This window comes from Thunnus albacares, chromosome 17, assembly GCF_914725855.1.
Source record: "Thunnus albacares chromosome 17, fThuAlb1.1, whole genome shotgun sequence".
NCBI lineage: Eukaryota > Metazoa > Chordata > Actinopteri > Scombriformes > Scombridae > Thunnus > Thunnus albacares.
The window spans coordinates 25,449,022-25,475,977 of record NC_058122.1 but is presented as its reverse complement, the minus strand read 5'-3'; the positions used below and the strand labels follow the sequence as shown (position 1 = coordinate 25,475,977).

Below are 26,956 nucleotides of genomic sequence, written 5' to 3'. Positions count from 1 at the left end.
ATAAAGGCTTTGCTGTATGCTCACACTGTCAGATCCTCATGCTAATTTCTGTATTGCTGCTCATATCAGAGTTTTGTACACCTGTTGGTATGCAGCCCATATCTGGTACCACTATAAAATGTTAAAATGGTATAAAATGGCAGTTTAAAACACATACAGATACACAATAAGAAAAAACATTGCATGTATTTCACGTGTTATTCAACTACCTAAAGGCACTCCAATATTCAACACATTAAATAAGTTTAGTTTAAAACTCCTTGCAACACAACTGTTTATTTAAAAAAAACCAAAATAAAAACATGTCACTTGTGAGATATCATTTAATATGACCACAGTCAACCGTGGTTGTGTAGGTTGTGTATACATTGTACCTACATGAGTTTGACATGGTCAGAGTTGTGATTTGCAGCTAGAGGATTTAAATCAGAATAATCAATCTTCCTTTCTCTCCTTGTATATCTTTAAGCTAACCTTTTTATTCAGTGTATTTTGGATTTGGCCCACAGAACATGACAAGGTTGCTATGATTGAGGGAATATTCAAGTTTTATCTCTAGGTTGTGAAACAAGACTTAACATACTCCATCAGAACTGCTTGTTGGACTGTCGAATAGCAGGTTAGGATTAGGGTTAGGGTAGGGTTAGGGGTTAGGGGTTAGGGTTAGGATTAGGGTTAGGGTAAGGGTTAGGGTTAGGTATAGGGCTTAGGGTTAGGTTAGGGTTAGGATTAGGGTTAGGGTTGGGTTAGGGTTAGGGTTACGGTTGGGTTAGAGTTAGGGTTAGGGTTGGTTAGGGTTAGGACTAGGGTTAGGGGTTAGGGTTAGGGTTAGGATTAGGGTTACGGTTAAGGTTAGGGTTAGGATTAGGGTTAGGGTTAGGGTAGGGTTAGGGTGGGTTAGGGTTAGGACTAGGGTTAGGGTTAGGGTAGGGTTAGGGTTAAGTTGAACCCATTCCCCCACACCTTTAGGGTGGGTTGTAACTGACTATTTCAGTAACTCTCCAAAACTGATAATCCGATAGTCACACCCTCTTCATGGTGTGATTAGCCAGCTATGCAGAGATGAGAAAGGAGCCTCTCTCTAGCTCTCTTTTTTGACACAACTATTTCTGTCACTTCTCATGTGAACAACCAAGTGTAACACTGGGAGCACCCTCTTTAAGAGACTATCTGAAATACGTGCACTGTTATCCATGTATTTAAATGATATCATGCCCTCTACGTCTTTATGGCAGCCACTCCACCTTCGAGGCCATTCAGAACAACTATAAACACAACCCGTCATATAAATGACTTCTGATCGAGCATAAATCGACCCTCATAGTGCGTTCCATTCAAGTTTGAGGTCAAAAACTTCCAAGTTGAAAATGATGAATCCTGAGCTCAAAGTGTTCCACGACTCACAACGTCAAATGGAAACATTCAACATGGCTGACTGTGAGAAACTCATCTTCTACATATAGCTAGTTAACTAGCTTGCAACATTTATGACTAATTTTAAGCTCTACATAGATAATCGGTCTTATTTTATTTACAGTGTTTTTAGCCAGGAGAAATGACTATATAGCCTTAAGTTGATTACTTAACATTCACGGTGTTGATCTCCATGTTCACTTCTGTAGACGCGGCTATATCGAGTGATGTCAGAGCTTCGCTTCACGGTGAAGTCAGGGTGCATGAAATTTGGCCCAAGTTTCCCAAACAGAGCTCCAACTTCAAGAGCTGTTCCATCATAATTTTTTAAGTAGGAAGTTGTAAATTTTCAAGTTCTGAGTTGCCTGAAATGCAGCATAAGAGTCTTCGGCCGTGCTAGTGTCTCTGTGAGGTGGTTCCTTCAGGTAAATAATAACGTTAGCATGATAACATGCTCACAATTACAATGCTAACATTCTGATGTTTACTGTAGCAGGTATAATGTCCACCATCTTATTATAGTGTGTTAGCATGCTAACATTTGCTAGTTATTACTCAACACAAAGTACAGTTGAGGCTAATGGTAATGAAATAAGTTTTGCAGGTATTTGGTCATAAACCATAGTACAGGACAGATTAAAATTTTGACATCCATCCAACTCCCATCCATCAGACGCCTTTAGAGCTAAAACTATCCAGTATTTTGCAAGAAAATGGCTAAAATTTGAAAGAAGTAAGCAGATTACATTTTCTTCCTTATTTCCCATCTTGTTTATCATCTCACAACTTGTCATAAAATCTCAGACAACACTGATCTGACATTAGCAAGACTCAGGGAAACTGCATTTCAACATGACAACAATTTACCTGCAGTAAATTACAGCTCAAACCAAAGGCGACATGTTTGTTACTGAGAGTCTGAGCTGCAGTGTTTTATGACACGTTTAATGGAGTGATGGAAAATTATAGACAGGAAGAGACAAATGTTTCAGAGCAAAGGCAGCACGTGTTTTCTCCTAACATCTGTCATCTCCTTCACATACTCCTGTAAGTAATTTGTCTTCATTTGGGCAGTGCATCCCACTTCAGCAGGCTATTAGACATGAAGAGATTTTCCCTGCATGCACACACATTATGGATGGATTTCCATATGAGACTGTACACATTATGTCACGGGTCACTGACTGTAAAACATTTGATCTTATGTCTGTGGCTGCAATTACTCTTGAGATTCGCTTTGACATGAAATGCAGAAAAAATCAGGGAAATGTAAACAGGAAGAACCTTGTTCTGGATAATAATCTAAGATTATAGTAATCTTTTTTATTAATATGCTCAGAGGAAGTCTGGAATATAATTTGCCATTTGTAATGGATGATATTGCAGGCAAAGATTTGTAGAAGGGGAGGAGCGATGGGGTTGGACGAGCTGCAGAGAGTGAACAGTGAAATAGTTCAAATGAAGCAGAGAAAAACAAAGAGTTGTTGCAGTGCAATGGGTTTCTATTGTTTCTGTGGAAGTAGAGAGAATGAATCCTTTAATCGACGTGGTGGCACATCGTCAGAGTCGGCAGAAGGATGCACAGAATTCTCCTTCTCACCCAAGGAGCCCCAAACGCAACAAGATTATGAAGATTTGATATATCTGCTGGGAGGCGAAACACGGTGGCTACATATCGAAAGCCAGGATTAGTTGCCTTTTCATTTCATCTCATCTGGCCTGGCCTCGACCATGAGGCTAGAGCGCGGGCGACGGGCTTCTCTGGCACTCACCCTCAACTTTGTGGCGTTCGCTTTTGCCTTATCAGCGGTGACCACCAACTACTGGTGCGAGGGGACCAGGAAGGTACCCAAGCCCTTCTGCACAGGACCGCCGATGAAGGTGAAGCAGTGGTTCTGCATCCGCTTCAACAGCTCCAACATCAACGACAGCCGATTGGTCCAGTACATCTTTGAGACCGGCGAGGAGAAGTTTCTACTGAGGAAGTTCCACACGGGCATATTTTTCTCCTGCGAGCAGGCCGCTGACATGAACGGTAAGACAACTAACTGACAGCTTCAGCTAGGTGTTCAAGAACAGGAAGTGATGATGGAGGAAGCACTTAAATACCAACGTACAGTTTAGAAATATTCAGATGTTGCAGCAGCTAAACACAAAAATGTGGTTGCATGTGTTGCATGATGAGCTGTAACTTTCTACTTACAGCCATCAGGTTTGATCAAAGTCAAAGCTAAACCACATCAAACAGAATATTTCTCTGCATTTCACCAGAAAATCATAACAGCAAGTGAAGGTGCACTAGAGCAAGTATACCTGCGGTTTGGATGAATAACTCCAGCTAATAAAAGTGTGCCAGGTCCAGTGATTGTCCTCGAATGCTGAAATATAAGACACTTTACTCTGTAAATATTGCTTCAGAAGAAAACAGTAGGCTGTCCTGCAACGAAAACGGCAGTGATATAATAAACAATAGAAATCTTCTAGTCGTGAGCTCAAAAACACCTTCAGTTTCATATTGTTATTGTTGTTCTATAGTTTCAAATTTATGTGATCAGAAAGTCTCTTTAACAACTTTTCTATCAGGACAAGACCTTTGGAGTTTGAGTGAAATTGGTGATTTAATTGATGCAAGTGCTGCAAGTGCTAAAAAGAAGCGCAAAATGTCCATGTAATATTGCATAACCGAGATGTATTCAGTATGCCTGTGTGTATTTCAGGAAGTATCTGTTCTATGGGTCAATTATGGGTCAAAATGCAGAATAAGCAAATGCATTTGTAAGATTCTGTTATTAACGTCGCTTGCAAAGCTACTGTCAGTCAGAACCGGATTAAAATAATTTATCTTAGCGTTGCATGCAAGCCATCCCATTTGGTTTCATAATCTTTGGTAATAAGACTAAAATAAAGTAAATAAGAGTAAAATATAAGGATATAATATAAGGATTTGCATGCAACCCCGAGACAAATTGTTTAATATACAGTACAGACTTCCACCAATATGACCAGTATGTATGCAAGCAAGTTTCTCAGAAAAACAAGCTCTAAAAAATATATTTATCTGCCCCACAATCGAATTTGCATACTGTATATATTTAACACTGTGCAGCTCATATTAAATTGTTAATTAGAATAAGTCTCTCTTTAAGTAACAACAGAGAGACAAAACATCTGGAGACAAATCCTGGATCATCTCCAGTGAATAATGGAACTGCTGGGGCTCTTTAACTGGGATCTGGGCACATTTTTTTTTTTGATTCATTGCTGCAAGTTCTGCATTCAGTAGAGTCACTCGTTAATTCAGAGTCAAAGGAATAACTCACGAGATGATAATCAAGTCATACCTACAGCTGAGTCTTGTTTGTACAGATTGATTTCACTGTCTGAAATTATTCTAATAATGCAGTGTAAATTCTTTAGACTGGATTTGTTCTTTTAAGAGCAGGGTTATGATAGAACATCTTATGTTTATAAGGCCAATAAAATTTACATAGTAAATTTATATGCAAGATTTTATAGGTGATAATCTATACAACAGCAGAACTGGTGATATGATAATTACCTTTACATACATCCTGATGAACTGAGCAGCAAATTTTATGTGTTCTGCTTATTTTATTTCCTTTATTTGCTGAGAACAGTTATGACACTTCTCAACTGCTCATCTATACAGTATACTGTATATTCTATACATACAGTATATATGACATGTACATCCTGTAAAAATGCTGTAAATGCACAGTTTGCTCATCACTTTCTTGACAGTTGCATTATGTTGAATTATACCTGCTGGTTTATTCCAGCTCTGTTTACTTGATTGCAGTTGCTGCTTAAACATCTAATTTTGACTGTAATCATTTATTTCCATTAATTCTATGTGCTATAATAACCAAAGTAATCATATCTGAAAGTGTCAGTTCATTCCAAAAGAAGAACCGATTTTACTGTTGATTGTTTTCTTTTGTCTGATCACAGGGTTTGACTGTCGAGACTTCTCAGAGATTGCACCTGAACATGAAAGAGGTTGGTAAAATTATGGAAATATAAAAATGTTTAAATATGAGTAATTTTTTATAGATGCAAGAGTTTCATTTTGTGATGCAATCCTGATCACAGATAGCATATTAAAGAGGTCATGTGACAGCGGTAGCATGGCTGACAGAATCAGTAATTGTCTAAATTTCAACATTTACCTTGATGCCTTCTAAGATTAAAGAAGACCTTTTTAGTGTGAGCCATCAACCAATCAATCATATATTTATGAACACCCCAAATTACCCACAGATCCAGTTCCTTTGTTAATTTATCTTCAGTTTACCAGGAACTAGTTCTCATATCAACACAGTGAAATCTTATTTTTGCTTGTTATGAGCATCTAACATCAGTAGCTGCTGTCCTGATTTCATAAATCTGTCCAGTCCAGGCGATCAGGTTGAGAATTTCAGACCTGAGATGAGCAGACCTGTTGCAGTCACATACATGTCCGCCTTCAGACAAGTGGGATTATACAGCAGGGACATGGTATTATTAGGACAACACAGCTCAATTCTGTGTCCCTCCCTTCCTCCCTCTCTCCGTCTCTCTTCTGTGTTCCCAGGGGTCCTGTGGTTGTGTATAGTGGCAGAGAGTCTGTACCTCACCCTCCTCTTCGCAGGCGGGACTCTGATGACCCTGGAGCAGTGTCCCTGCTTTAGTGTTATGAACAAACTGAAGCTCAGTGCCTTCGCTGCCTTGTGCACAGCCCTGTCAGGTAATGCTGCAAAAGGAGCACGGGTGTTTTCTTTTTTTTTTTTTTTTTTCATCCATCAACTGTGTTATTCAAACAAGCCGACAGCAGGGATACTGTGTGATGTTGGCGTGGGCTTTGAATGAAAGCAGCTGGTGCCGACCTCCCACTGCCGTGATAAAGCTGGTACACATAGAAATCCCGTGGTGAGTTTGATTGGAGTTACAGTTATACAAACATTGCTTAGAGGCAGAGCTGTTCTGGACAGAGAAATATTCTCATTGGTTGAGGTAAATCTCAGTGGGCAGACCCAGAGACCTGCAGATCTTCTGGCTAAGTTGGAATGAATCACAGTGCAAAAGACGAGTGTCCAGTTAGCTTGTTAGCTGACTGATCTTTACAGTAGGTATGTGGATAAAGTGAAATATTCTGCTAACATTTAAAGCTGATAATGCTTTAAAAAATCACTGCCTTTACGATATAAATTTAGATTTTGTGGTGGTAAATTATTATAGTTTACTTAATTGATACATTTAGAAACATTGTGTAAAATGTTAAACCTACAATAACTGATTGTTTGTCCACTTGGGGCAGCGCGAACAAATTTTGAACACAATATTGACATTTACACAACTTTTAAGTTGATGTGTTGAACTTGTTAGCAAACAGTTGCTTATTTCTACATCCAGCAGTTATAGAACAACATTATCATTCATTTGGAGTCATGTTTCTGTCCATTCGGTGAATTTAAGTCCAATATTCACTCTCTTTTAGCTCTGTTTTTGCTCTCGACCAACTCCTGAGGGAAACATCTGGCTCTTTAGCTGCTAAATGCTCCACTATGTTCACCAGCTAATAGGGCTGGGTGTTACGGACAAAATCAAAAATCACAATGTTTTTGACCAAATACGTCAATATCAATTTTTTAGGGATGACTAAAATTTTATAAGATTTTGATAAATAATCATCAGTAATGTGAATGTAATGACTAAGTGGGTAAAAGGCAAATAATAGAACAGCTACAACAGTCTGGTAAGTTCAAAATTACATGATTTCACTGTAATTCAGCCTTTAAAATCAGGAAAAGACGACACTTATGTCATATCACGATATTACGATCCAAAATCTAAGACAATATCTAGTCTCATATAATGATATTGATATAATATCAATGTATTGCCCACCCCTGCCAGGCAGTTGTTAACTCGGTGTGCCTCCATCCACGTAAAGTTACAGATTTGCGCTACACTGTGCTTTGAGTGCAAAAATAACATTTAAAAGGATAGTGAAAAATTGTTTCATTTATCATTTGATAAATAGTTTGTTCACAATTTGAAGACAAAATCAATTCAATAAGATTCTTTAAGAGTATTTTGGGGCATTTTTTCCTTTATTTGACAGTTGAAAGTGCAGAGAGACAGGAAACATGTGACCTGGAACAGCGAACATCGACTTTGGGCTTTACGGTTATGTAGTTTGCATCTTAAACAATAGTCTACCAGACGCCCCCAATTACAGTAAATAAAATTATTAATTGGCACAATTATCATTTCACATTTTTTTCTATATAGAAATATTTTCTCAATACTTTTCTCTATACTTTTAAATCATATGGTACAAACATAAAAAAAAAAAAAAGTTTCTAATTCAGATTCTAATTAACCACTGACAAAATCTAATTATTCCCTGTGACACACTCAGGCCTCCATACATCACCTTTCAGGTTTGCTACAGTAGTTATCTAAAAACTGTGACGCCCTTCAGCTCCACTCACAGAGACTATGTTCTCAGCTCTGCCTGTTAGAATTGTTTGTTTACCTAAAACTGAAAAAGTCTGAGAGTTTTATACTGAACGATGTTGGGATAATACTGTACCGACTGGCACAGATCAATCAAAACCGTACACATAAAAGCACCGTTTTATAGGTTCCTGCCTTAAATCTGGATTACTTAATAGCTTTCATGTTTTTAGAATAATGTCTAAATTCCAAAAAGCTTCTATTCAACTGTGCTTTGTGGGTAATGAATTCAGTATATTCATGCAAGTGTGAAATGCTGTGCGACTCACTGCAATTTCTAAATAGCTCTTATCACAGCTGAGCTGAGAAAGAGTAATGGGGCTGCTTTGTTCGTTTCAGATTGATTAATCTGGTGATTATTTTCTCAATTATGTCAGAAAATGGTGAAAAAGGCACCTTACAATTTCCATTAGCCAAAGGTGATACGTTCAAAATACTTTGTTTTATTCAAACAACAGTCCAAAACACAGAACATATTCAGTTTACTATCATATATGACGGGGAAAAGCATCAAATCTTCTCATTTGAGAAGCTGGAAACAGAGAATGGTTGGCGTATTGGCTTGAAATATAATTTCAAAATGGTTGCTGATTAATTTTATGTCGATCAACTAACCAATTAATCAATGCAGCTCAAGAATTACCTTCCAAAACTAAATATAATGTACATTATTTTTCTAAAACTGTCTTTAGCAGATGTATGCTTTGATTTTATTCAAAAACATCTGCACTCCTTAAAAATCCCTCTATAGTAAACATGCATCTTTGTGAAAGACAACGTTGCAGTAAATGAGTAAGAAGAGGATCAGGGCAGCAGGTCAGGCTGGCTGCAGCAGGACCAGCGACCAGCGAGCGTACCGAGCAGTCAACTGTACTGTGTCCACTCACTGCCTCGGAGGATTTGCTGGTTTGCGTACTAATCGGATTGGAGCCGGGGCAGTGGTTTTGGGCCGTGCCAAGACCTGCCCAGAGGAGCTCCCTCCCACCCCCACTACTCCCCCCATCCCCTGACCCTCATCCCCCCCTGTTGTTACGAGTTAATCCCAAGAAAAGCAGCTGTGGCCAGGCAGACTGTTGGATGAGAGAGGGCCAGCATCCGACTGGAGGGAGAGAACAGAGAGGCACTGGCCAGTTCACCTCACCCACAATCTGTGAATATCACACATCCCAGTTTTTACCAGTCAGAGCGTGTTAAATCAGGCTTCAACATTGTGTCCTTGTTCCAAAGTGAAACACAGTTTCCTGTCAGTAAATACTTGTTCCATGTCGAACAAGACTACAAAGTGCACATTTAATTTTGTGTTTGTTACAACATACATAATGTTTATAAGTTCTACCTAGTTAAAATTCATCATTAAATGTGGATGAAATCAACTAATCCATTAATCATTATTATCTTTTTTAACATCAACAATAGAAACTTCACACTAAATCTTATATGGAGGAAAAGTATCGCTCCACTGTCTTCTATGGGTTAAAAGGTTCAACACTGTTGCACTTTTGTCAATATACAACATCACAGGTGGACAGGTGGACAGGTGTGGTCTATATTGTACTTGTGGCCTTTCTCACCTGTGATGTAACACTGCAGAACTGCACATATGACGTACTGTACTGCAAAAGGTGGGGACAGAGCACGCAGCTACCTTGATTGTTAATCATTAGCCTGGGTGTAGTTACTCCTTGAATTAATTACTCCTTGAGAACCATTTCAGAGGTTGTTATGAGTTCAACTAGGAGCTGAATGTTTGCTGAACAACTAACGATTACTCTTATTTTCAATTAATCTGTAGATTATCTTCTAGATTAATTGTTTGGTCTGTAAAATGTAAGAAAACTGTGAAAAATCACAATATCCTTAAAACCAAAAGTGACAAAAGTCTTGTTTTTTTCTGATCAACACTCCCAGACAATACAACCAGCAAATTCTCACATTAAATAACATGGAACCATCAAATGTTTATTTTTTAAAGAAAAAATTACATTAACAATTATGAACATAGTTGCAAGACAATTTTCTGTTAATCGACCGATCAATTTAATCGAACACTAGTGGCAGCTCTACTTCCCAGCATGCATTTTAATTGGGTCAGCGCTCCACAAACCCTTTATTCTCCTAGTTTAAATAAAGTAACATGATGTTTTTCTTGTTATGTGTTTTCATGCATGCACTGTATCTAGCCATGCATGGGTATAATTTGTGATCAATGTCAACCATTAAAGAGATTAGTACTCACTTCAATCCCTGATTACCATGTTACTAAAAGTCAACCTTCACCTTGTTAATGTGTTTATCAGAACCTAAAGAGGAATGGCATTAAGAGAAAAAAGTCACCGGAGGATTTCAGAGACACATATGACTGCACACAGGCTGATATTCTCTTGTTTTCAGGCCTTTGTGGGATGGTGGCCCACATGATGTTCACCACCATATTCCAGCTGGCTGTAGCTATGGGGCCAGAAGACTGGAGGCCCAAGACCTGGGACTACAGCTGGTCTTATGTGTAAGAGCTTCTTCCATGTATTGTAAAAATGTGTCATCCCAGCTGGTTAGTTTAAGACAAACAACAAATGTGCAGAAAATACTTATCTCTATTCATTGGGGCTATTTTGTAAGAGTTTGTACATGTGTTGTAGAATAATAATAGTCTCGGTTTGTGCCTCTCATGTGTTATGAGGATACATTCGTCTCACAGATGTAACCATCGGTTTCTCTGAGAGATAATTAACTGATGATGTTTGAAAAACCCAGACGGTTGTTTAAAAACGCTTAAGGGCTCTTCAAACCATCTTGAGGAAAAAATATTCCATCTGCTGATTGATGAAAAATGGATCCAAAGCCTGATATATCTTATTCCTCTGTGCTGTAGACCTCTGTTGTTGTCCAAAAACTATTAAAAACACATCAGTGAGCCACAGCGCTGCACTGGGTGACATATTCCTTCATTACGTAGAATTTGGTCTCATTAGTTTGTTTAGAAACGGCTTCAAAAACTTATAGCAGCGATCACATTTTTAGTCTCTGGAGAGTAGTTCTGTGTAAAGCAGATGCTACTGAGCATGTGTGGGAACGTTATTCTATTTACAGAGCTTCACTAGCTTGTTGTGCTACATATCACAATCTCTTGACTTTATACTAAAGTCAAGAGATTGTGATATGTAGCACAGCAAGCTAGTTAAGCACCTGGCTTACACAGAACGGAGAGTGAAAACATGATCGCTGTTATTAGTCTTTGGAGCCATTTCTAAACTAAACATGCGCAAACTCTTTTGAACACAAGATCTACAGCACAGAGGAATAAGATATATCAGGCTTTGGATACACACACAATATGTACGTGACATGTGTTTACAATGAGAAAACTATAGCAAATCGCAAGTCTTATCCTTTAATAATCTTTTAAAGAAACCTCTGGGACTGGAATTATGCTAATACATGAAAGGCACAAACTGGGGCTGAGTCTGACACTGTTTTCTGTTGATACTGTCTTCTCAGCTTAGCGTGGGGCTCCTTCGGCACCTGCATGGGCTCTGCGGTGACAGCGCTGAACAGGTACACAAAGACCATCATAGAGTTCAAATACAAACGGCGAAACATCGAGAAGAGCCTGATGGTCAAGCAGAAGATGATGGATCTGGATCTCCCCGAGCAGATGTGGGACATGTACCTGACTGCTGCGCCCGCTTATGCCGAGGCACCGCCAGAACTGCAGGTCAACGGCCACAAACCGTCCAAAGGCACAACAACATATGTGGTCGAAATGGACGATGTACCAGAACAACAAGGAGAGGCATACTGCTAAAAATGGAGTCACCATCCCTGTCCCTGTGCCCCACTGGAACACATTTCGGGCTGATTTCCTGAACCTAAATTGACTCTTGTTCCTGGATTTAAAATTCTAATACAGGAGAATATTTGTTTGTTTTGTTCCTTGCCACATATCAAATGTGTGTCTGCGAAGCCAGAGCCTAGAATCTTTCTCCGAAAATAATTTAACACGGTCGGCTCGGACACAACATGCATTTCATCAAATCTCTCCATGCGATATTATTTGTGGGATGAAGGGACGTCTTCACATTTCAACGTCTTCACACTAAGCTACGGCGAGCTGCAGGATGTGCAGGCTACTGCTGCAGTACAGACACTTCAATATCTGTTTCAACATAGAAGATCTTTTGTTGAATTAGCCTTTTAAACTGAAGTTGCAATCAAGTTTTTCTCCTCTTATCGGGGGACGAGGCTTGGTGACCTGCTCAATAAGAGAGACAATGATCTCACTGAAAACATTACTATGCTATACCGTAACACAGGAGAGGAGAGATTGTGCTTGTCAACAAAAACCACATCTTGTATGTGTCTAGAGGCGACACTGTGAATATTCTGATCACGACTGTTATTCAGGAACAGATGGGATGAGCTTTCTTCCCCAAGCTGTCTGTGCTCAGTTCATCATACAGCTCATACAAGGCTGAAAAGATCAGCCAGCACTTGTTGGTATATTGACGATCATTACTTGGCAGGTATATTTACAATTATGCATATGGGAGCATGTCTGCAAATATGCTTTTTTCATGGTACACACTCCATAGATGATACGTCAACAGGATGCTTGCATGTATCGCATCTTTTTTTTAAGCAGTATTGTCTCTGTGAGGGCCTCTCTCATGCAGCATTTGGATTCATTTAATCATGTTTATCCACACTTTAATTCTGTCATAGATTATCATTCAAAAATCAACTTTGTATCCAATTTTAAATCAAGAAATTCGCTTTGTATGTCGACTCACGTCCATTGAAACTGTCATCTCTGATGGTTAATTATGATTAATCATAAGATAAATGTTTTTTGATGGGATATTATTAGTGTAATGGATGTTGAACATTTTCCAATTTGAGATATGTATAAATCAAACATTGACAGTTCTAGACCAAAATGGGAGTGAAGGGAAATTTTCAGTGAAGTAAGACTGACATCTATTGGAACAAAAGTATATTATTTCAAGCACAACACAGAAATGCATGTTTTGCAGCATTGGATCATCCAATATACAGCTATATCACTGAATATGTAATCAAAATGCAAAATAAAATGTGGTTCACACTTTTCATGGCATGGTACAGTATATATCCTCAACCAAGAGGCAAACTGTTCAATGAAATTTTATTAAAACCTTGATTATTGTTGAACTTGTGCTTTACTACACAGCTGTGGCAACCCAGTGACTTTTGAGTGTGACAACCTGACACTATCTCACTAGAACACGGGAGTTATTTCTCAGAGGCGGAGCCGCATGGTGACAGAAATAATCTCATTTAAGTGGCAAGAATCCAAGATATACAATGCTCATCTAACATTCTCATTTCTTTCCTAGCTTCTAGGCTCATGGTGAAGTCTACAAGTAATGATATATTACATTTATTACCAAAACTGCCTGTGCTAAATGTCCATTAGATTTTGCAGAGCTACCCCCTTGTTCCAAATATATCTACTTACTATACATGTATTTTTAGCCACTCTAGCAGCTTGGTTCTAGGGATAGTAAAGCCAGTCTGCCAGTGGGTCAGTCCACCGTGACCGATACCTCAACAACTATAAAATGGATCGCCATAAAATTGTGCAGAGACATTCATGGTTTACAGATGATGAATCTTAATAACTTTGGTGATCCCCTGACTTTTCATGAAGTGCCACCATGAGATTCACATTTGTGGTTTTGAGTGAAATGTCTTGTTGGATAGATTACCATGAAATCTGGTTGACATTCATGTCTGTGCTTTGGATGAATTACAAGAACTGTGGTGATTGTTTAATTTTTCATTTATCATGACATTTTCAATTTGTTCAGTATTTTTGGTTCATGACCAAATAATCCAAAACTATAGTGACATTCATCCTCAGCTGTATGTTTAGTATTAATTAGCAATTGTTAGCATGTTAAAGCTGCAGTGCAGAACTTTAAACGTGTAAATGAACATCTGTTACATTCAAGCCCTTGCCAAACGAGTTCACATAGTGCTTATTAAGCCTATCAAGGCCAGATAAATCTCTCTGTATTTCACAGTATACAGAGATTTTAAATCTCATGTCAGGAGGGACATCCCTGCACTGGTTGTTTGAATGTGCTAACTTCCGGTTAGCCCTCTGCTAACCTGAATGGGGATAAAATAATTGAATCTTATGGCTCCTCTAGACTTTCCAAATGTTATCAGACCAAATGGATCAAATTTTGATAGTGAAACAAGTCATTTTGCAGGGGTTGTGTGACGCTCAAAACAACTTATCCACTGTTTTACAGCTGCAGCAGTACCAACTGAGTAGGCTACGGTGCCTATGACGTTAGCATGTGTTGTTTTTGTAATTACTCTCACTGCTAGAAGGGGGGAGACAAAAAGTCCTGCACTCCAGCTTTAACACACTAAACTACAATCATGAACATGGTAAAAATTATACCTGCTAAACATTAGTATGTTTGTTTGTGTGCATGTTAGCATTAACTGTGCCTACAAGTAGCTTACAGCCTCACAAAGCTGCTAGCATGTCTGTAAACTCGAGACACTGTAAAAGTAATGAATAAACTGTTGAAATAGTTAGCTAAAAGTTATGGATAAACAGTTGAAATTATTATAACAACAGTATCCACTTTATATAATTAATAGTGTTAAAGAACACTGTATTCTAAATAATTCAGTGACAGCTGAGGGTTTCAATGAGGAGTTACTTGAACTCATCTGACAGGGCTGTAAGGGTACAAAAAAGGTTGGGAACCTCTCATCTGTGTTTTCCACTTTAACATTTAAAGAATGACTTTTTTGAAAGAAGTACAGTGTTACCCCACATAGTATTTAAAAACATAAATAGCAACAGTTTGTCTTAATGTCAGAGCCTTTGGACTCTGCCAGTTAGCAGATGTTCTCCGCTAAGGTTAGATTTCCAACTTGACCTTGAATCTGTAGAGAGTTTAGAGAAACATTGTGCAACACCACTACTGCCCTGAAAGACTACAGATGTGACTACAGGTAGTTACTTCAGATATAATGAAACCCTTTGAGAGGCTGTTAGTCAGGTGGCACATCAGACACTCAGCAAAGGAGTTAGCAGACACCTCCAATTTACATACCAGGCCCACATAGACATGGACACAGCCATCATTTACCTGCTCCACAAGGTGCTGCAAAGGCCGGGAAACGTGGAGAGAGACACGTGCTTTGATGTCGTCAGACCTTTCAACACTAATGAGATGCTCCTGCCGAGAGACAAGCTTGCAAGTGGACAATCCGGTAGCATTGGCGATTACAAAGTGACCGTTTGTTCACTACTAGCATAGCATATTAGACACCCTGAATCAAATGGCAGGTTAATACTAACCCCAGGGAGTTGTAATACTTTTTTCTAGTTCTTCAGATCCAAGTCATTCACCTCCATAAAATCCCAGAGAATTCTTCTTTTAAGGTATACATCAAAGGAGGCAACGGGGACTGAAGCAATAACCCAGTAAGGCTGTAGAAGAGCCAAATACTTGCAAGACGCCTCAGGTCTTCAAAGAATCCCAATAAAAACTGATTTTGTGTTGGCTCCGTGCTTAAAGGATAGGATCATAATATTTCAAGCCGATCTTAAAACAATAGTCAGGAGCCCAAATGAACACTGAAACTGTTCTCGCTGTAATCATTCCTAATGTTCATACTTAGATCTCCTCCAAATGTACTAATAAAATCTAGTCCTCATTTTGAGCAAAAAGTTTATTTGAAGATAATATGAGGCTTCAGTCGACTGAGTTAGTCAAATAAAGTGGATCTTACATTTGGACACTGAAGCTTCATATTATTTTCAGATAAGCTTTTAAATACATTTTTGTGCCACATCACTTACATCACATTATGAAGGGATCTTCTAATGGTCAGTATGAACAGGAGTAATGATTAGAGTAAGAAAAACATGTTTCAATGTTCATTTGGACACCTGACTGTTTTTTTAGAACAAATTTGAAATATTGTTAACCTAGCTTTTAATGTTCCCCAACTGTAGGCCTATTTCTTCTATCTGGATGTACAGTATACTTCACTTTGCAGTATCACTTTCTCTTAATGCAGTCATATATTCAGTGGTCATATAGTAATATTCTCCCATGACAGCAATACATGCAGAGAGGAAAAGATCAAGTTTTAATTGTCAAAATAAGTTTCTATCAAGAAAAAGGTACAGAATATACTGGCAAAATATTATAATATCAATTTCCAAACATTATGGCATGATAAATATTTCAATGTCTTGTTCCAACATTCAATAATTGATAAATATTACATGTTTGTGAGAAAATATACCGGACAGGTCAGAGAAACAGGATTAAAAAGTGCAATCTGGTATCAAAATAAGCACCAATTTACTAGTTTCAGGTTGGTAAAAAGAATTTATATAAAATCAATATCATGCAGCCACTTCATCTTCAAACCCTGAATTTTATGGAGAGATAATGAGTAACTTTACTCACATTTATTCAGCATTCAAATTATGAATCTTTAAAAATAATACTAATTTCATTGCACTTATTCGTAATTGTTGTGATTTGGCATTTCAGTAGATGAAATTACAAGCAAATCCATCAAACAATCAATCATTCATAATGATAACTTCTAGATGTTGCACATTCTACAGATCAAGTACGCTGTGCTTTACATCCTCCATTTGGCCTCCATAGTAATTAACAGTGAGGTACGTGAGGTTTTCGTTGACTCGAGGTAGCAAACTGGACAGACAGGCTGCAGTCAAGTGATAATGAGATCTTTATAACCTAGAAGTGGATTGTCCTCAATGTATTTCTTGATGTACCAGCAAGAGACATGAGCCTTGAGGTTTTCTTCAACCAGAAAGTCCATGGCGGCCTGTAACAAGAACAGAAAAATTCACATATAATATATACATTTTATAAACAATATATACCTTTATTCAATTTTGTTTGTTGTCTGCTCTTCAGTAAAAAACTACAGGGTCAAATGTGGGTTTGCTTAGGCCAGTATACAGTATGGCCAACACTCAAACTTTCCAAAACAAAGGAGAGAAAAGTTTTAATCTTACCTTTGACAGCAGCGCTGCGACACCTTGGCCCCTAAACGACTCTGGCACATATGTTGACATTAAATCCACCTCCTTCTCCCCTGTGAATCTGTAGAGCAGCGTTGCACGTTCATGGGCATCTGTGGACAGAGGACATGGACGATTTTACACCACATTTGAAATTACTGGGATCCCACACTGGAATATGACAGGTGTGGTGGTTTACAGATGAGCTGGAGGCATGAAGCAGCTGCTTAGGGCTGACATGTCTCTTCACTGTGAATATTTTAACTTTTACTTCAGTAAATTAACATGTTATCTCTTACAGGAGCATTTATATCTTTTTTTTTATTTAAGTTTAATGTATGGGGGAACATGGAGTGGAAATTAAATTCTGCTTAGGACCCTAAAAACACAGTATATAGCTGCCCCTGTATTAACATGTCAAGGGAAACTATAGATTGTTAATAATACCAAACCTCTGTCCGAAAATGTCTTTTTTTAGGTGACTCTCACGTCCCTGCTACGACTGTGCAATGTGGTAACTTACCCAAAAATGTACTATAATCAGTTGCATTGCCGGATAATATTAATACCGAACTGTTAGGCGACTATAGACAAATCGTATAATCTAAAAGTCATTAATATCATCTGCGCAACATTTGCCTTTGAGCAAAGAAAAGTTAAATCTTCACAATTTTTAATGGAGTTTCGCTGAGGCCTTCCCTCCTCACTTAAAGAGAGCCAGACTGTCAATAAGCGAGTAAAATCCAAATAAATATCTACAACTGAGCAGCTGTAGTATCGTCTAACTGGGAATTAATCCACTGAACAGAAATGTGCTACAGCAGGCCGCGAGTAGACACCGGGCTCCCTTACAGAGTCTTCCCCCGTGCGCCGGAGCTTTAACCCCGGGCTCTCTGCTTACCGGCCCCGGTGCCCGGAGTGACGCTGAACCGCTGGTTCTGTCGGTCATGTTCCACCGTCAACCTGCAGCTGGAGCTCAGCGCAGCGAAGGCAGCCGGATAGGATTTCACTCTCAGAGTTAACGCAGTGACTGTGGAAAATATTTTAAACGCCATTTATACATGAAAAGACACGTAATACAAGACAGCATGTAGTAGTAATTGTGCATAGAGTCCTCTAGGGGGCGACAGCTGCTCACAACACAATTATTGATTATTTTCATGACCTTTCCTTGACCTCTACACGTGAAAATGTGGCTTTTACTGCTCAGCATCGACCCACAGCAAAACCACAGGCATGATTTAATGATGAGAGGAGGATTTCTCATTTTTATTATAGGTTGTACACTCTTTTTGACACACACCGGTACACTGCAGTATGTGCAGATGGGTGATAAATAAATGAGTGGAGAAACATAACGAATGCAGATGCTTCCACACAGATGCACTGCATGATACAAGTAAGCAATTAACATCCAATCATGCTCTGTGGGATGTATAAAAAATGCTGAGCAGGGCCAGTTGATTCTGATTTTGTATCAAGATGGCAAGAGGAAAAGATCTAAGTGACTTTGGAAGAGGGTTCATCATTGGGGTACGGATGGCAGGAGATTCAGTCACAAAGACTGCTCAACTGGCTGGTGTTAAAATAGGAACAGTGACTAAAGTGACATCTGCATTTAGATCTATGGAAAAGATATCAGCACATTTCATAACCGTCATGCTCTTGCATTAGTGTGATATGTAAGGAAAAACAGAAGAGCAGCTCTTCTTGACCCCTACAGTGAGGGGATCTGGTGGCTCTGTTATGCTTTGGGGGATGTTTTGCTGGCATGGTTTGGGTCCAGTTGTCTCCTTATTATTGCAAATCAATACAAAGTTGTTCTGAGTGATCATCTTTATCCTATGATGAAACATTTCTATCCTGATGGATCCAGGATGACAATGCCCCAATTCACAAGGCACGAGGGCTCACTGAATGGTTTGATGAGTATGAAAGTGATGTGAATCATATGCTCTGGCCTTCACAGTCACCAGATCTCAACCCAGTTGAACACCTATGGGGGATTTTGGACCGACGTGTTAGACAGCGCTCTCCACCACCATCATTAAAACACCAAATGAGGGAATATCTTTTTGAAGAGTGGTGTTCATCCCTCCAGTAGAGTTCAGAGAGTGTAGAATCAAAGCCAAGGCGCATTGAAGCTGTTCTGGCAGCATGTGGTGACCCAACACCTTACTAAGACACTTTATACTGGTTTTTCCTTTAATTTGACACCCGTCTGTATGTCTTATCTTTTTCCTCCAGTATGGTATGTGTGTGCTCTTGGTGCCTTAAACTAAAAGAAATCTAAAAAAAAAAAAAAAAAAAGAACATTTAAATGACTTGGGCTGACACATAAATACTTTATTTATATTCTAAATTTAATCAAGTCCACAAATACATGAAGAGATACAAGATGTTCTTCTTGATTGACTAGTTTTATGCAGTGATATGATCATTTTATGTCAGGTCCATTTGTCAACCTGTATAATATACAGAAAACAAGTCTTTCTGATGGAGAAATAATGCATCACTGTACCGTTTTCATTTTCCAACAAGATAGTCATATGAGGTGTAGAGCTACAGCTGATGGTTATTTTCACTGTTTTCTCAATTAATCTTTAAAACATCAGAAAATAGTGAAAAATATCCATCCCAGTTTACAAGAGTTCAAGGTGACTTTAAATGTCTTTATTTTGTCTGACTAACAATCCAAAACCCAAATATATTTAATTTACAATGATATAAAACAGCCAATTCTCACATTGTGGGTGAATTTTAACATTTGTTTCTTTAAAAATGAGTCAAAACGATTAATCGATTATCAAAATAGTTGTCAATTAACTTTCTGTCAATCATCTAACTGCTTGTTGCAGCTCTAACGAGGTGTTCTTTGGTTGTCAATACGGCCCAGGATGGCTCGTTCTTTAGCATTTAACACAAACCTGTATGTACCTGTACGAGTTTAGTACAGACCAAAAATGATCATTTTACTCATAAATCTAAGTTTAAGACCATATTATTATCAGTACATGTGTATATTATTGTCATATGTAAATGTATATGACATGTAAGACCTACCCTCAGATGGTTTAAAGGGTCTTAAATGTATTTCAGAAGATGTTTCATATTTCAGAAAAACAGGACAAAACAATATTATCAATATTACTTCTAGATTGTCAGCACAGATGGATGTGAGGACTGTGAATATGTCATTGTCATGTGTCATTTCCAACCATCCTTCATTTTCAAATTTTCCACTCATTTGTTTCACCTCCACCAGAAAATCTTGTGTCATAAATATCCACAATCATTACAGTGCAAGGCTGCATATGGCGGCAGCGTTAAGTGTTACATCCTGTCAGCGACGGCAGCGTTCTTCACTCCTGCAGCCATCACAGCAAAGAACACATTAGGGAAGAAGGATCTGGCGTAGATGGCCACCTTGGGGAGCGAGGGAGCAATTACCACCTCCTTCTTCTTGTTGTTTAGAGTCTTCACGATCTCAGTGGCTGCCTCATCTGGAGAGACGCCAAGCGGCTTCTTAGTGTACAACACTGCAAAGAGAGAGGTGGAGATAGAAAGACAAAATAATGCTTTTGTTAATTAAAAATTATAAAAACAGTCTAACCACCCTTAAACATAACTAGAGTTTACATACAGTATATTTTTATGATACATAATTGTTGTAGTGGTGGCACACTCAAGTTTTTAAGTACATTAACTTCAGTATTTCCATTTTATATATTTATATTTAATTTTTTTATATACTTATAGGGAAATATTGTTTTTTTACTCCACTACATTCATTTTAAGTTATTAGTTACTTTTAATACCAAGATTTTATACATACAATATGTTTTTTTTTAATGAAATATGCATTATTAATAGGTTATACCGTATGTAAACTTGTTAGAATTAGCTACACTTACACTACACTAATGAATTAATAATAATGTTCCAATATATATATAATATATAAAGCACTTGAGTATATTTGCTTTTGATACTTTAAATACATTTTGCTGTACAGATTCTGAATGCAGGACTTTTACAGAGTATTTTTTGATTGTGGTACAACTACTTTTTAAGGCTGCAACTAACAATTATTTTCATAATCAATTAATCGATAAGTTGTTTGGACTATAAAATGTCAGAAAATTGTGAAAACTGTTTCCAAAAGCCAAAGATGTCTTCAAATGTCTTGTTTTGTTCTGACCATCAGTCCACAACCCAAAAATATTCAGTTTACTGTCACAGAGGACTAAAGAAACAAGAAAATATTTACCTTTGGGAAGCTAGAATCAGAAAAAAAAGACTCAAAACGATTAGCCAATAATCAAAATAGTTGCTGATTAATTTAATAGTTGGCAACTAATCGATTAATTGACATGTTGGTAGTGTCAATCAAAATCATCCTCTAGCAATCACGAATATACACATTTTCATAGAAATCTGACTAGTAGTTGTAAAGACACTGCATGTTGTTGTGAAGTAGTAAACAACAAAATAAAGTTCGGTGTACTTCTTCCTGCTTTCTTTTCATTTAACTCACATGACCAGATGGATTTGGAGGGGGCTGCCTTTGATGCACCGCTGCTGATGAAGGTGTGGTTTATGGTGCTGACGGAGATGCCGTACTCTTCCACTTCAGCCCTCAGACAGTCAAAGAAGGCCTGAACTGCATGTTTAGAGGCAGCGTCTGGAAGACATGAGGTAACATCTAAATGTCCTCACTTCTAAATATTACAGCCATATATATTTTATATATTTTTTAATTTTGCATTTTTTGCATCTAACTAAACCTCAAACTCAAGTGTTGCAGGAACAAGACTGTGTGTCTACATGTCTTTATGAGCCATGACTGTACTGTGCACAGTGATGCTTTGAGTAAAATGCTAACGTCAGCATGCTATCATACTCAAAATGACAATGCTAGCATAATGATGGTAATATCCAACTGAAAACATATTTAATCAGCCCTTTTTGCACACAAAACTAATGTCAACATTTTTAAAAAATGTATTGTTAATAGTTTTCTTTTAATAAAATGAAGAAAAAAATCTACTGAATGAAGACAAAGTAAAGTTAGCATGTCGCTAACAGGGATTTTGAAGAGCAAAGACCAACCCAGCATCTAACTGGTCTGAAGTGACATTTTCAGGTATGTTTACATGCTGTTTAATGTGCTGCAACTGAGCAGCTAATTAGCTATTTAGCCCGCTAACAAGCTAACGTGCAGGAAAAGATGTGTTTTCATGTTTGTAAATTAGATAAGGAGGAGACTTTAGCAGGAAAGCTAATGTGGGTTGTTGTTCAGAGTATGTGGCTCTTGTGTAGCAGGATGCTATCAGGCTCAGTGTGACTGTCTGCTCTGCCTATAATAGAACAACATGTTACTGCTGTATTCAAGATTTGATTTGCTGTATTGAAATAAGGACTCCAGCTACGTAAGCAGACAATGGTACACTATTCAATCGAATCAAATTTCTCCCTTTTGGTTTCTGATTTTTTTCTCAATGGAGAACACAGGGCAAGAGATTTACAAAGCAGATGCTGTAGTAGAGAAAAAAGGCAATTTAATTCCAGTTGGACCTGATCATGTTCACCATCTTAGATTAGCATGTTAGCATGCTAACATTTGCTAATTAGCTCTACATGCAAAGTACAGCTAAGACTGATGAGAAGTTCAAAGTATTGGACAAATTAAAAGTTTGACCTGATGATGATAAAAAGTTGAGATTACCAAAGTCAGCAGGATTCATCCTCTTGGGAACATGAATGTCTGTACAAAAGTTTATGGCAATCTATTCAACAGTTATTGAGATATTTCAATCTGGACCAAAGTGGTGGGTGTCCGCAGAGCCACACAGCTACACTACACTAATATTAATAAATGCTTTACATACAGTAGCACCTTGTATAAGAATTTAAAATATCCTGTGTATTTCCCATAATAAAACCCCTGAACTCACATGTAGTGCGAAAAGGCACAGCTAGTTTTCCTTGAATGCTGTTGACCAGAAGCAGGTGGCCAGTCCTCCTAGAGATCATGGAGGGCAGCACACCTGAAACAGAAACGTACTACTCTGCCAAGCCAGAACAAGCAAGCAACAAAACAAAAATGACAAAACCTCAAATCTTTTATGATGAATTATCTTCTCCTTTGCAGACTGATATGTAATTTCATAATCTACCTTTAGCCAGTGTTGCCGGTCCAAAGTAGTTGTTGTCCATTAGTAACTTGTCCATCTCCAGAGACACATTCTGAGCAGGTGCTTTAACCTTCATACTGCTGTTGAAGATAAGAATATCCAGGCAGCCGTAACACTCCAGGATCTCTTCGATTGCCTCAGGCATGCTCGCCATGTCTCCGAAATCCAGCAGCACCAGCTTAGGGGGAAACGTCTGAGGAGGAAAAACAGCAACAGTAAAGGGACAGTAATCAGTCATCATTCTCTTTCATGCTTAAGTGCTGGTGCACTCACCACACTGGGGTCTGAAGCATTGGCCAAATCATCAGCGAGTTCCTCAAGTTTCTCCCAGCTTTTCCCACAGAGGATCAGCCTCGCCCCTCCTTTGTGAAACACACTTGCACATTCTTCAGTGATGAATCCAAAGCAAATTGAAAACAAGACAGAGAACAATGTAAAATCAGATCAAAAGATACTTTATAAGTTTTTCTCTTTTTTTTGTCTCTAACTACAAAGTACATTACCTTTTCCAAGCCCCGATAAAGCGTCACTTAAAACCACCACCTTGTTGCGTACTGATGTTTTGGACAATAGACCGACAACCAAACCATAGAGGTAGAAAAATCCTGCTGTCAGCACGACTACGCAGGGCACCAGGAGAACGGTGGTCGTCCATCCTGGGTCCATGTCTTGGAGGATATCCTGAAAATGTGTTTTATTTTTATATTAAATATGCAAAATTTATATAATACAAGGGCATGTCTTTTTAAATACTCACAAATAACACTGTTTGACATTTGGGAAATATGCTTAACCGTATTTCCTCAAATACTGGCTGGGGCCTGCATAGGGTACCAGCTGTTTATTGGAAGCAGGCCTTTATTTCTAATTCCCTCTGTTCGATGAGTATATTTGCTCATACTTTAGTACAAAGCCTGTTTGTTTTCCGATCTGCTTCTGTTTGCTCTGTTAAATTTTTGTTACATTACTGGTAATCCACTTACTCTGACATGTGGAACAATAATTCTAGGGCTTGAGTTCCACCTGGAACGATTTGGCAGTGCACCACTCAGATGTAGCATATGGGTAGCATGCTCATGGATGTATGCTTGCTAGCTTAGCCAAGTTACCCTGGTTACCCATGCTCATGTAGTGTTGCTGCCATCATTATTATTAAAATATGCATTGTTGTCCCTGTATTTAAACAATATCCCATCTCCGCCACCCCCCTCCCCTCTCTCTGACAGTCAGCTAGACTCTATATATGTACTCATAGAGCTGGACTTAAATCCAGGTAACCACTATTTATACTTAACTGGTATGCACATTATGTAACAGGCACAAGGAGTTTACCTACCCTTGTTTTTTCCCCAACTTGTTTTTGGGGCTGGTCTTTATTTATTCACCCCTGGCTATTATAAGAGACCCATCTTTTAATTGACTACCATCTTTTATTTGAGGAAATACAGTATTCACTTTCTGAGCGAGAGATTGGTGAGAAGATTGAAACCACTCTCATATTTGTCAGACAGCAGCTGGTTAGCTTAGCTTAGCACATAGACTGGAAATGGCAAAAAGCTAGCCTGGTTCTGTCCAAAGTTAGGAAACAAAATCCACCTACCAGCACTTCTAAAGCTCACTAACTATATTACTAATTATATCTTGTTTGTTTAATCCATACAAAAACCGTCTGTAAAACAGTAATTCACCATTTACAGTCTTTTTGCTAAGCTAAGCGAAGCTAATGGACTGCTGACGGTAGCTTGATATTTAGTACTCATGACATGAGAGTGGCATCATTCTTCTCATCTAAGTCTTGGCAAAAAAGAGAATTTCCCAAAAAGGATCAAAGAAATCCCTTATAAACCAACACTGATGTCATCATGAAGGCCATGGTTAGCTAACAGGTTTTTGTGGTTAAAGTATGTTTAAAGACGTAAACATACTTTTCAGATGGACAGTGATTTTTCTGAGAATGCCGATGAGATGGGATGAGATGTCAAAGACCATTTAGGATCTAGTGAACGTGATTTACATGAAAAAAGGAACATTTCATACCCATAAGCTCTCCGGCTCCGTTACATTGGAATCCATCTCACCCTCTACAACCATTTTTAAATATACAGTAACTATATTCTTACAATTCTGAAACAAAAACAGAGGAAAAGACTTTTAACCATGTTCTTACATTAGCAATTAAAACAAAAAGTAAATGATAAACACAACATCATTAATATCTCAATATGGGATTTGTGCCAATCAGGGTGCAACTTTTATACACATAAAATACACACATAAAATCACATTCCCAACTCATAAAACTGAAGCTAACTTTTATTTGGAAATCTGCCAGCTGATTGAATGTATCAGATTGGAGCAAACCTGATTTGTTTACCCTCTAGTACTGGTTCTAGCAGTACTACCACTACTGGTTTGTGTTGTTTTGAGCTCCTAATTCTTTAAGCATTTCAGATAATTTCTCATAAATCCAAGCATGCAATGAAGGCATGTTCAGAAACTGTTTTTGCAAACATTATAAGAATGAAGCTGTTATTATAAGCATTAAAATCTTAATTTTGAACTTTCATATCCAACTTTTTAACTTTTCAAACCATATTTTAAGCTTTCTAAATATACTTTCAACCTTTCAGATATTAGTTTTAATTCTATGGATTGTGAATGTGATATACAGACAGATTATTTTTCATAACCAGCTTGGAAAAACTATGTTTCCCTCAAATTCTGTGTTAGAAACCACATGACAATGCCAGATTTTTTTTTTCCAAGAGATTGTAAATACTGCCACTCACATGTGCTAGGTTTGTGGGCATTGAAGATAACCTTTTGGTTTAGGTTTACGATGCCAGGCACTGGGTGTTTGTCCAAGAGGGGGCTTCTAAATATAAACTGCCCTAGAAATAGATACTGTATCTCTCACAAAGGCTGAATGTCACAGAGTACTCGCACATTATTCCACAACGACGTCAAGAGATTCATAAACACAAGGAAAAACTGAAGTGGAACAAAGAAGCAGAGCGCCTGTCATTTTATGCAGCAGCTGTCTAGCATGAAATTAAAGATTAAAAACAACTTGTCACTCAAAATCCCGGTTGCACACTGCCCTGGCACTTTCTACAAATGACTGACTACTAAAGAGAACAGTTCAATTCTAACTGACTGAGTCATCTGACCTCAATATTGTAAGACATGAATTAACAGCCAGCACTTACTGCTTGGGTTTCTCAGGCCTCTGCAGGTATTCTGGACTCTCGATTAATTCCTCTCCTGAGGAGCTGTAGCTGCACGCTTCAGCTCATTCAGGGAGCTCCTCCGACATGACAGCCGGCCGGCCTGCTGCAGCAATACTTTGGGATTTGAGCTCTTTTAATAGCAGCACAGCTGAGTCAGTTATTTTCCATGTATGTTGTCGACATGTTATGTTTAGAATGACGGACAGCGAGGGGAGGGGGGGGGGGCGCTAAGTAAGAGGTGTTTATATTAGCTGTGGTATGGCTTCTTTTAGGTGAAATTTCTGATGTACTGTACATCATAAATAATAATTATACACAGACACAGACACACACACACAAAGTCATACACATATAGGGAATTGTAGATTATAGAAAAGAAGCAAGCTCATAAGAGTTATGCATTTAATTTTGGTGTTGAGGTCTTGATGGTGGGATGTCTGAGTGGATGAAATGCCCTTAAAAAAATAATAAATAAGGAAATAGACACATTTCTTTGTCCTAATTTCTATGCTAAC

General features: G+C 38.2%; 3 protein-coding genes across 5 annotated transcripts; 1 reads left to right on the top strand and 2 right to left on the bottom strand.

Moving 5' to 3' along the window:
* The first annotated feature begins 901 nt into the window (after window positions 1-901).
* Window positions 902-13,122, top strand: LOC122967237 (germ cell-specific gene 1-like protein). 2 transcript variants are annotated; one of them, XM_044331772.1, is made up of 6 exons: window positions 902-1,838; window positions 3,221-3,448; window positions 5,386-5,433; window positions 6,008-6,160; window positions 10,327-10,438; window positions 11,431-13,122. In XM_044331772.1, exons 2-6 carry the CDS (start codon window positions 3,289-3,291, stop codon window positions 11,735-11,737), a joined length of 780 nt encoding a protein of 259 aa, XP_044187707.1. In that variant the 5' UTR covers window positions 902-1,838; window positions 3,221-3,288; the 3' UTR covers window positions 11,738-13,122. The 2 variants fall into 2 exon arrangements, with proteins under 2 accessions (XP_044187707.1, XP_044187706.1); XM_044331771.1 differs by having other exon boundaries at window positions 902-3,448.
* A 2,953-nt stretch (window positions 13,123-16,075) lies between these two features.
* On the bottom strand, window positions 16,076-18,159 carry LOC122967241 (protein NATD1-like). Of its 2 annotated transcripts, none has more exons than XM_044331781.1 (3): window positions 17,867-18,159; window positions 17,009-17,127; window positions 16,076-16,815 (listed from the first exon to the last, which is right to left on the bottom strand). In XM_044331781.1, exons 1-3 carry the CDS (start codon window positions 17,961-17,963, stop codon window positions 16,699-16,701), a joined length of 333 nt encoding a protein of 110 aa, XP_044187716.1. In that variant the 5' UTR covers window positions 17,964-18,159; the 3' UTR covers window positions 16,076-16,698. The 2 variants fall into 2 exon arrangements, with proteins under 2 accessions (XP_044187716.1, XP_044187715.1); XM_044331780.1 differs by having other exon boundaries at window positions 17,916-18,145.
* Window positions 18,160-19,356: 1,197 nt separating this feature from the next.
* dhrs7ca (dehydrogenase/reductase (SDR family) member 7Ca) lies at window positions 19,357-26,540 on the bottom strand. The gene is made up of 7 exons (XM_044331769.1): window positions 26,421-26,540; window positions 23,715-23,892; window positions 23,485-23,597; window positions 23,194-23,404; window positions 22,972-23,064; window positions 21,552-21,698; window positions 19,357-20,553 (listed from the first exon to the last, which is right to left on the bottom strand). Exons 2-7 carry the CDS (start codon window positions 23,875-23,877, stop codon window positions 20,348-20,350), a joined length of 933 nt encoding a protein of 310 aa, XP_044187704.1. The 5' UTR covers window positions 23,878-23,892; window positions 26,421-26,540; the 3' UTR covers window positions 19,357-20,347.
* Window positions 26,541-26,956: the final 416 nt, after the last annotated feature.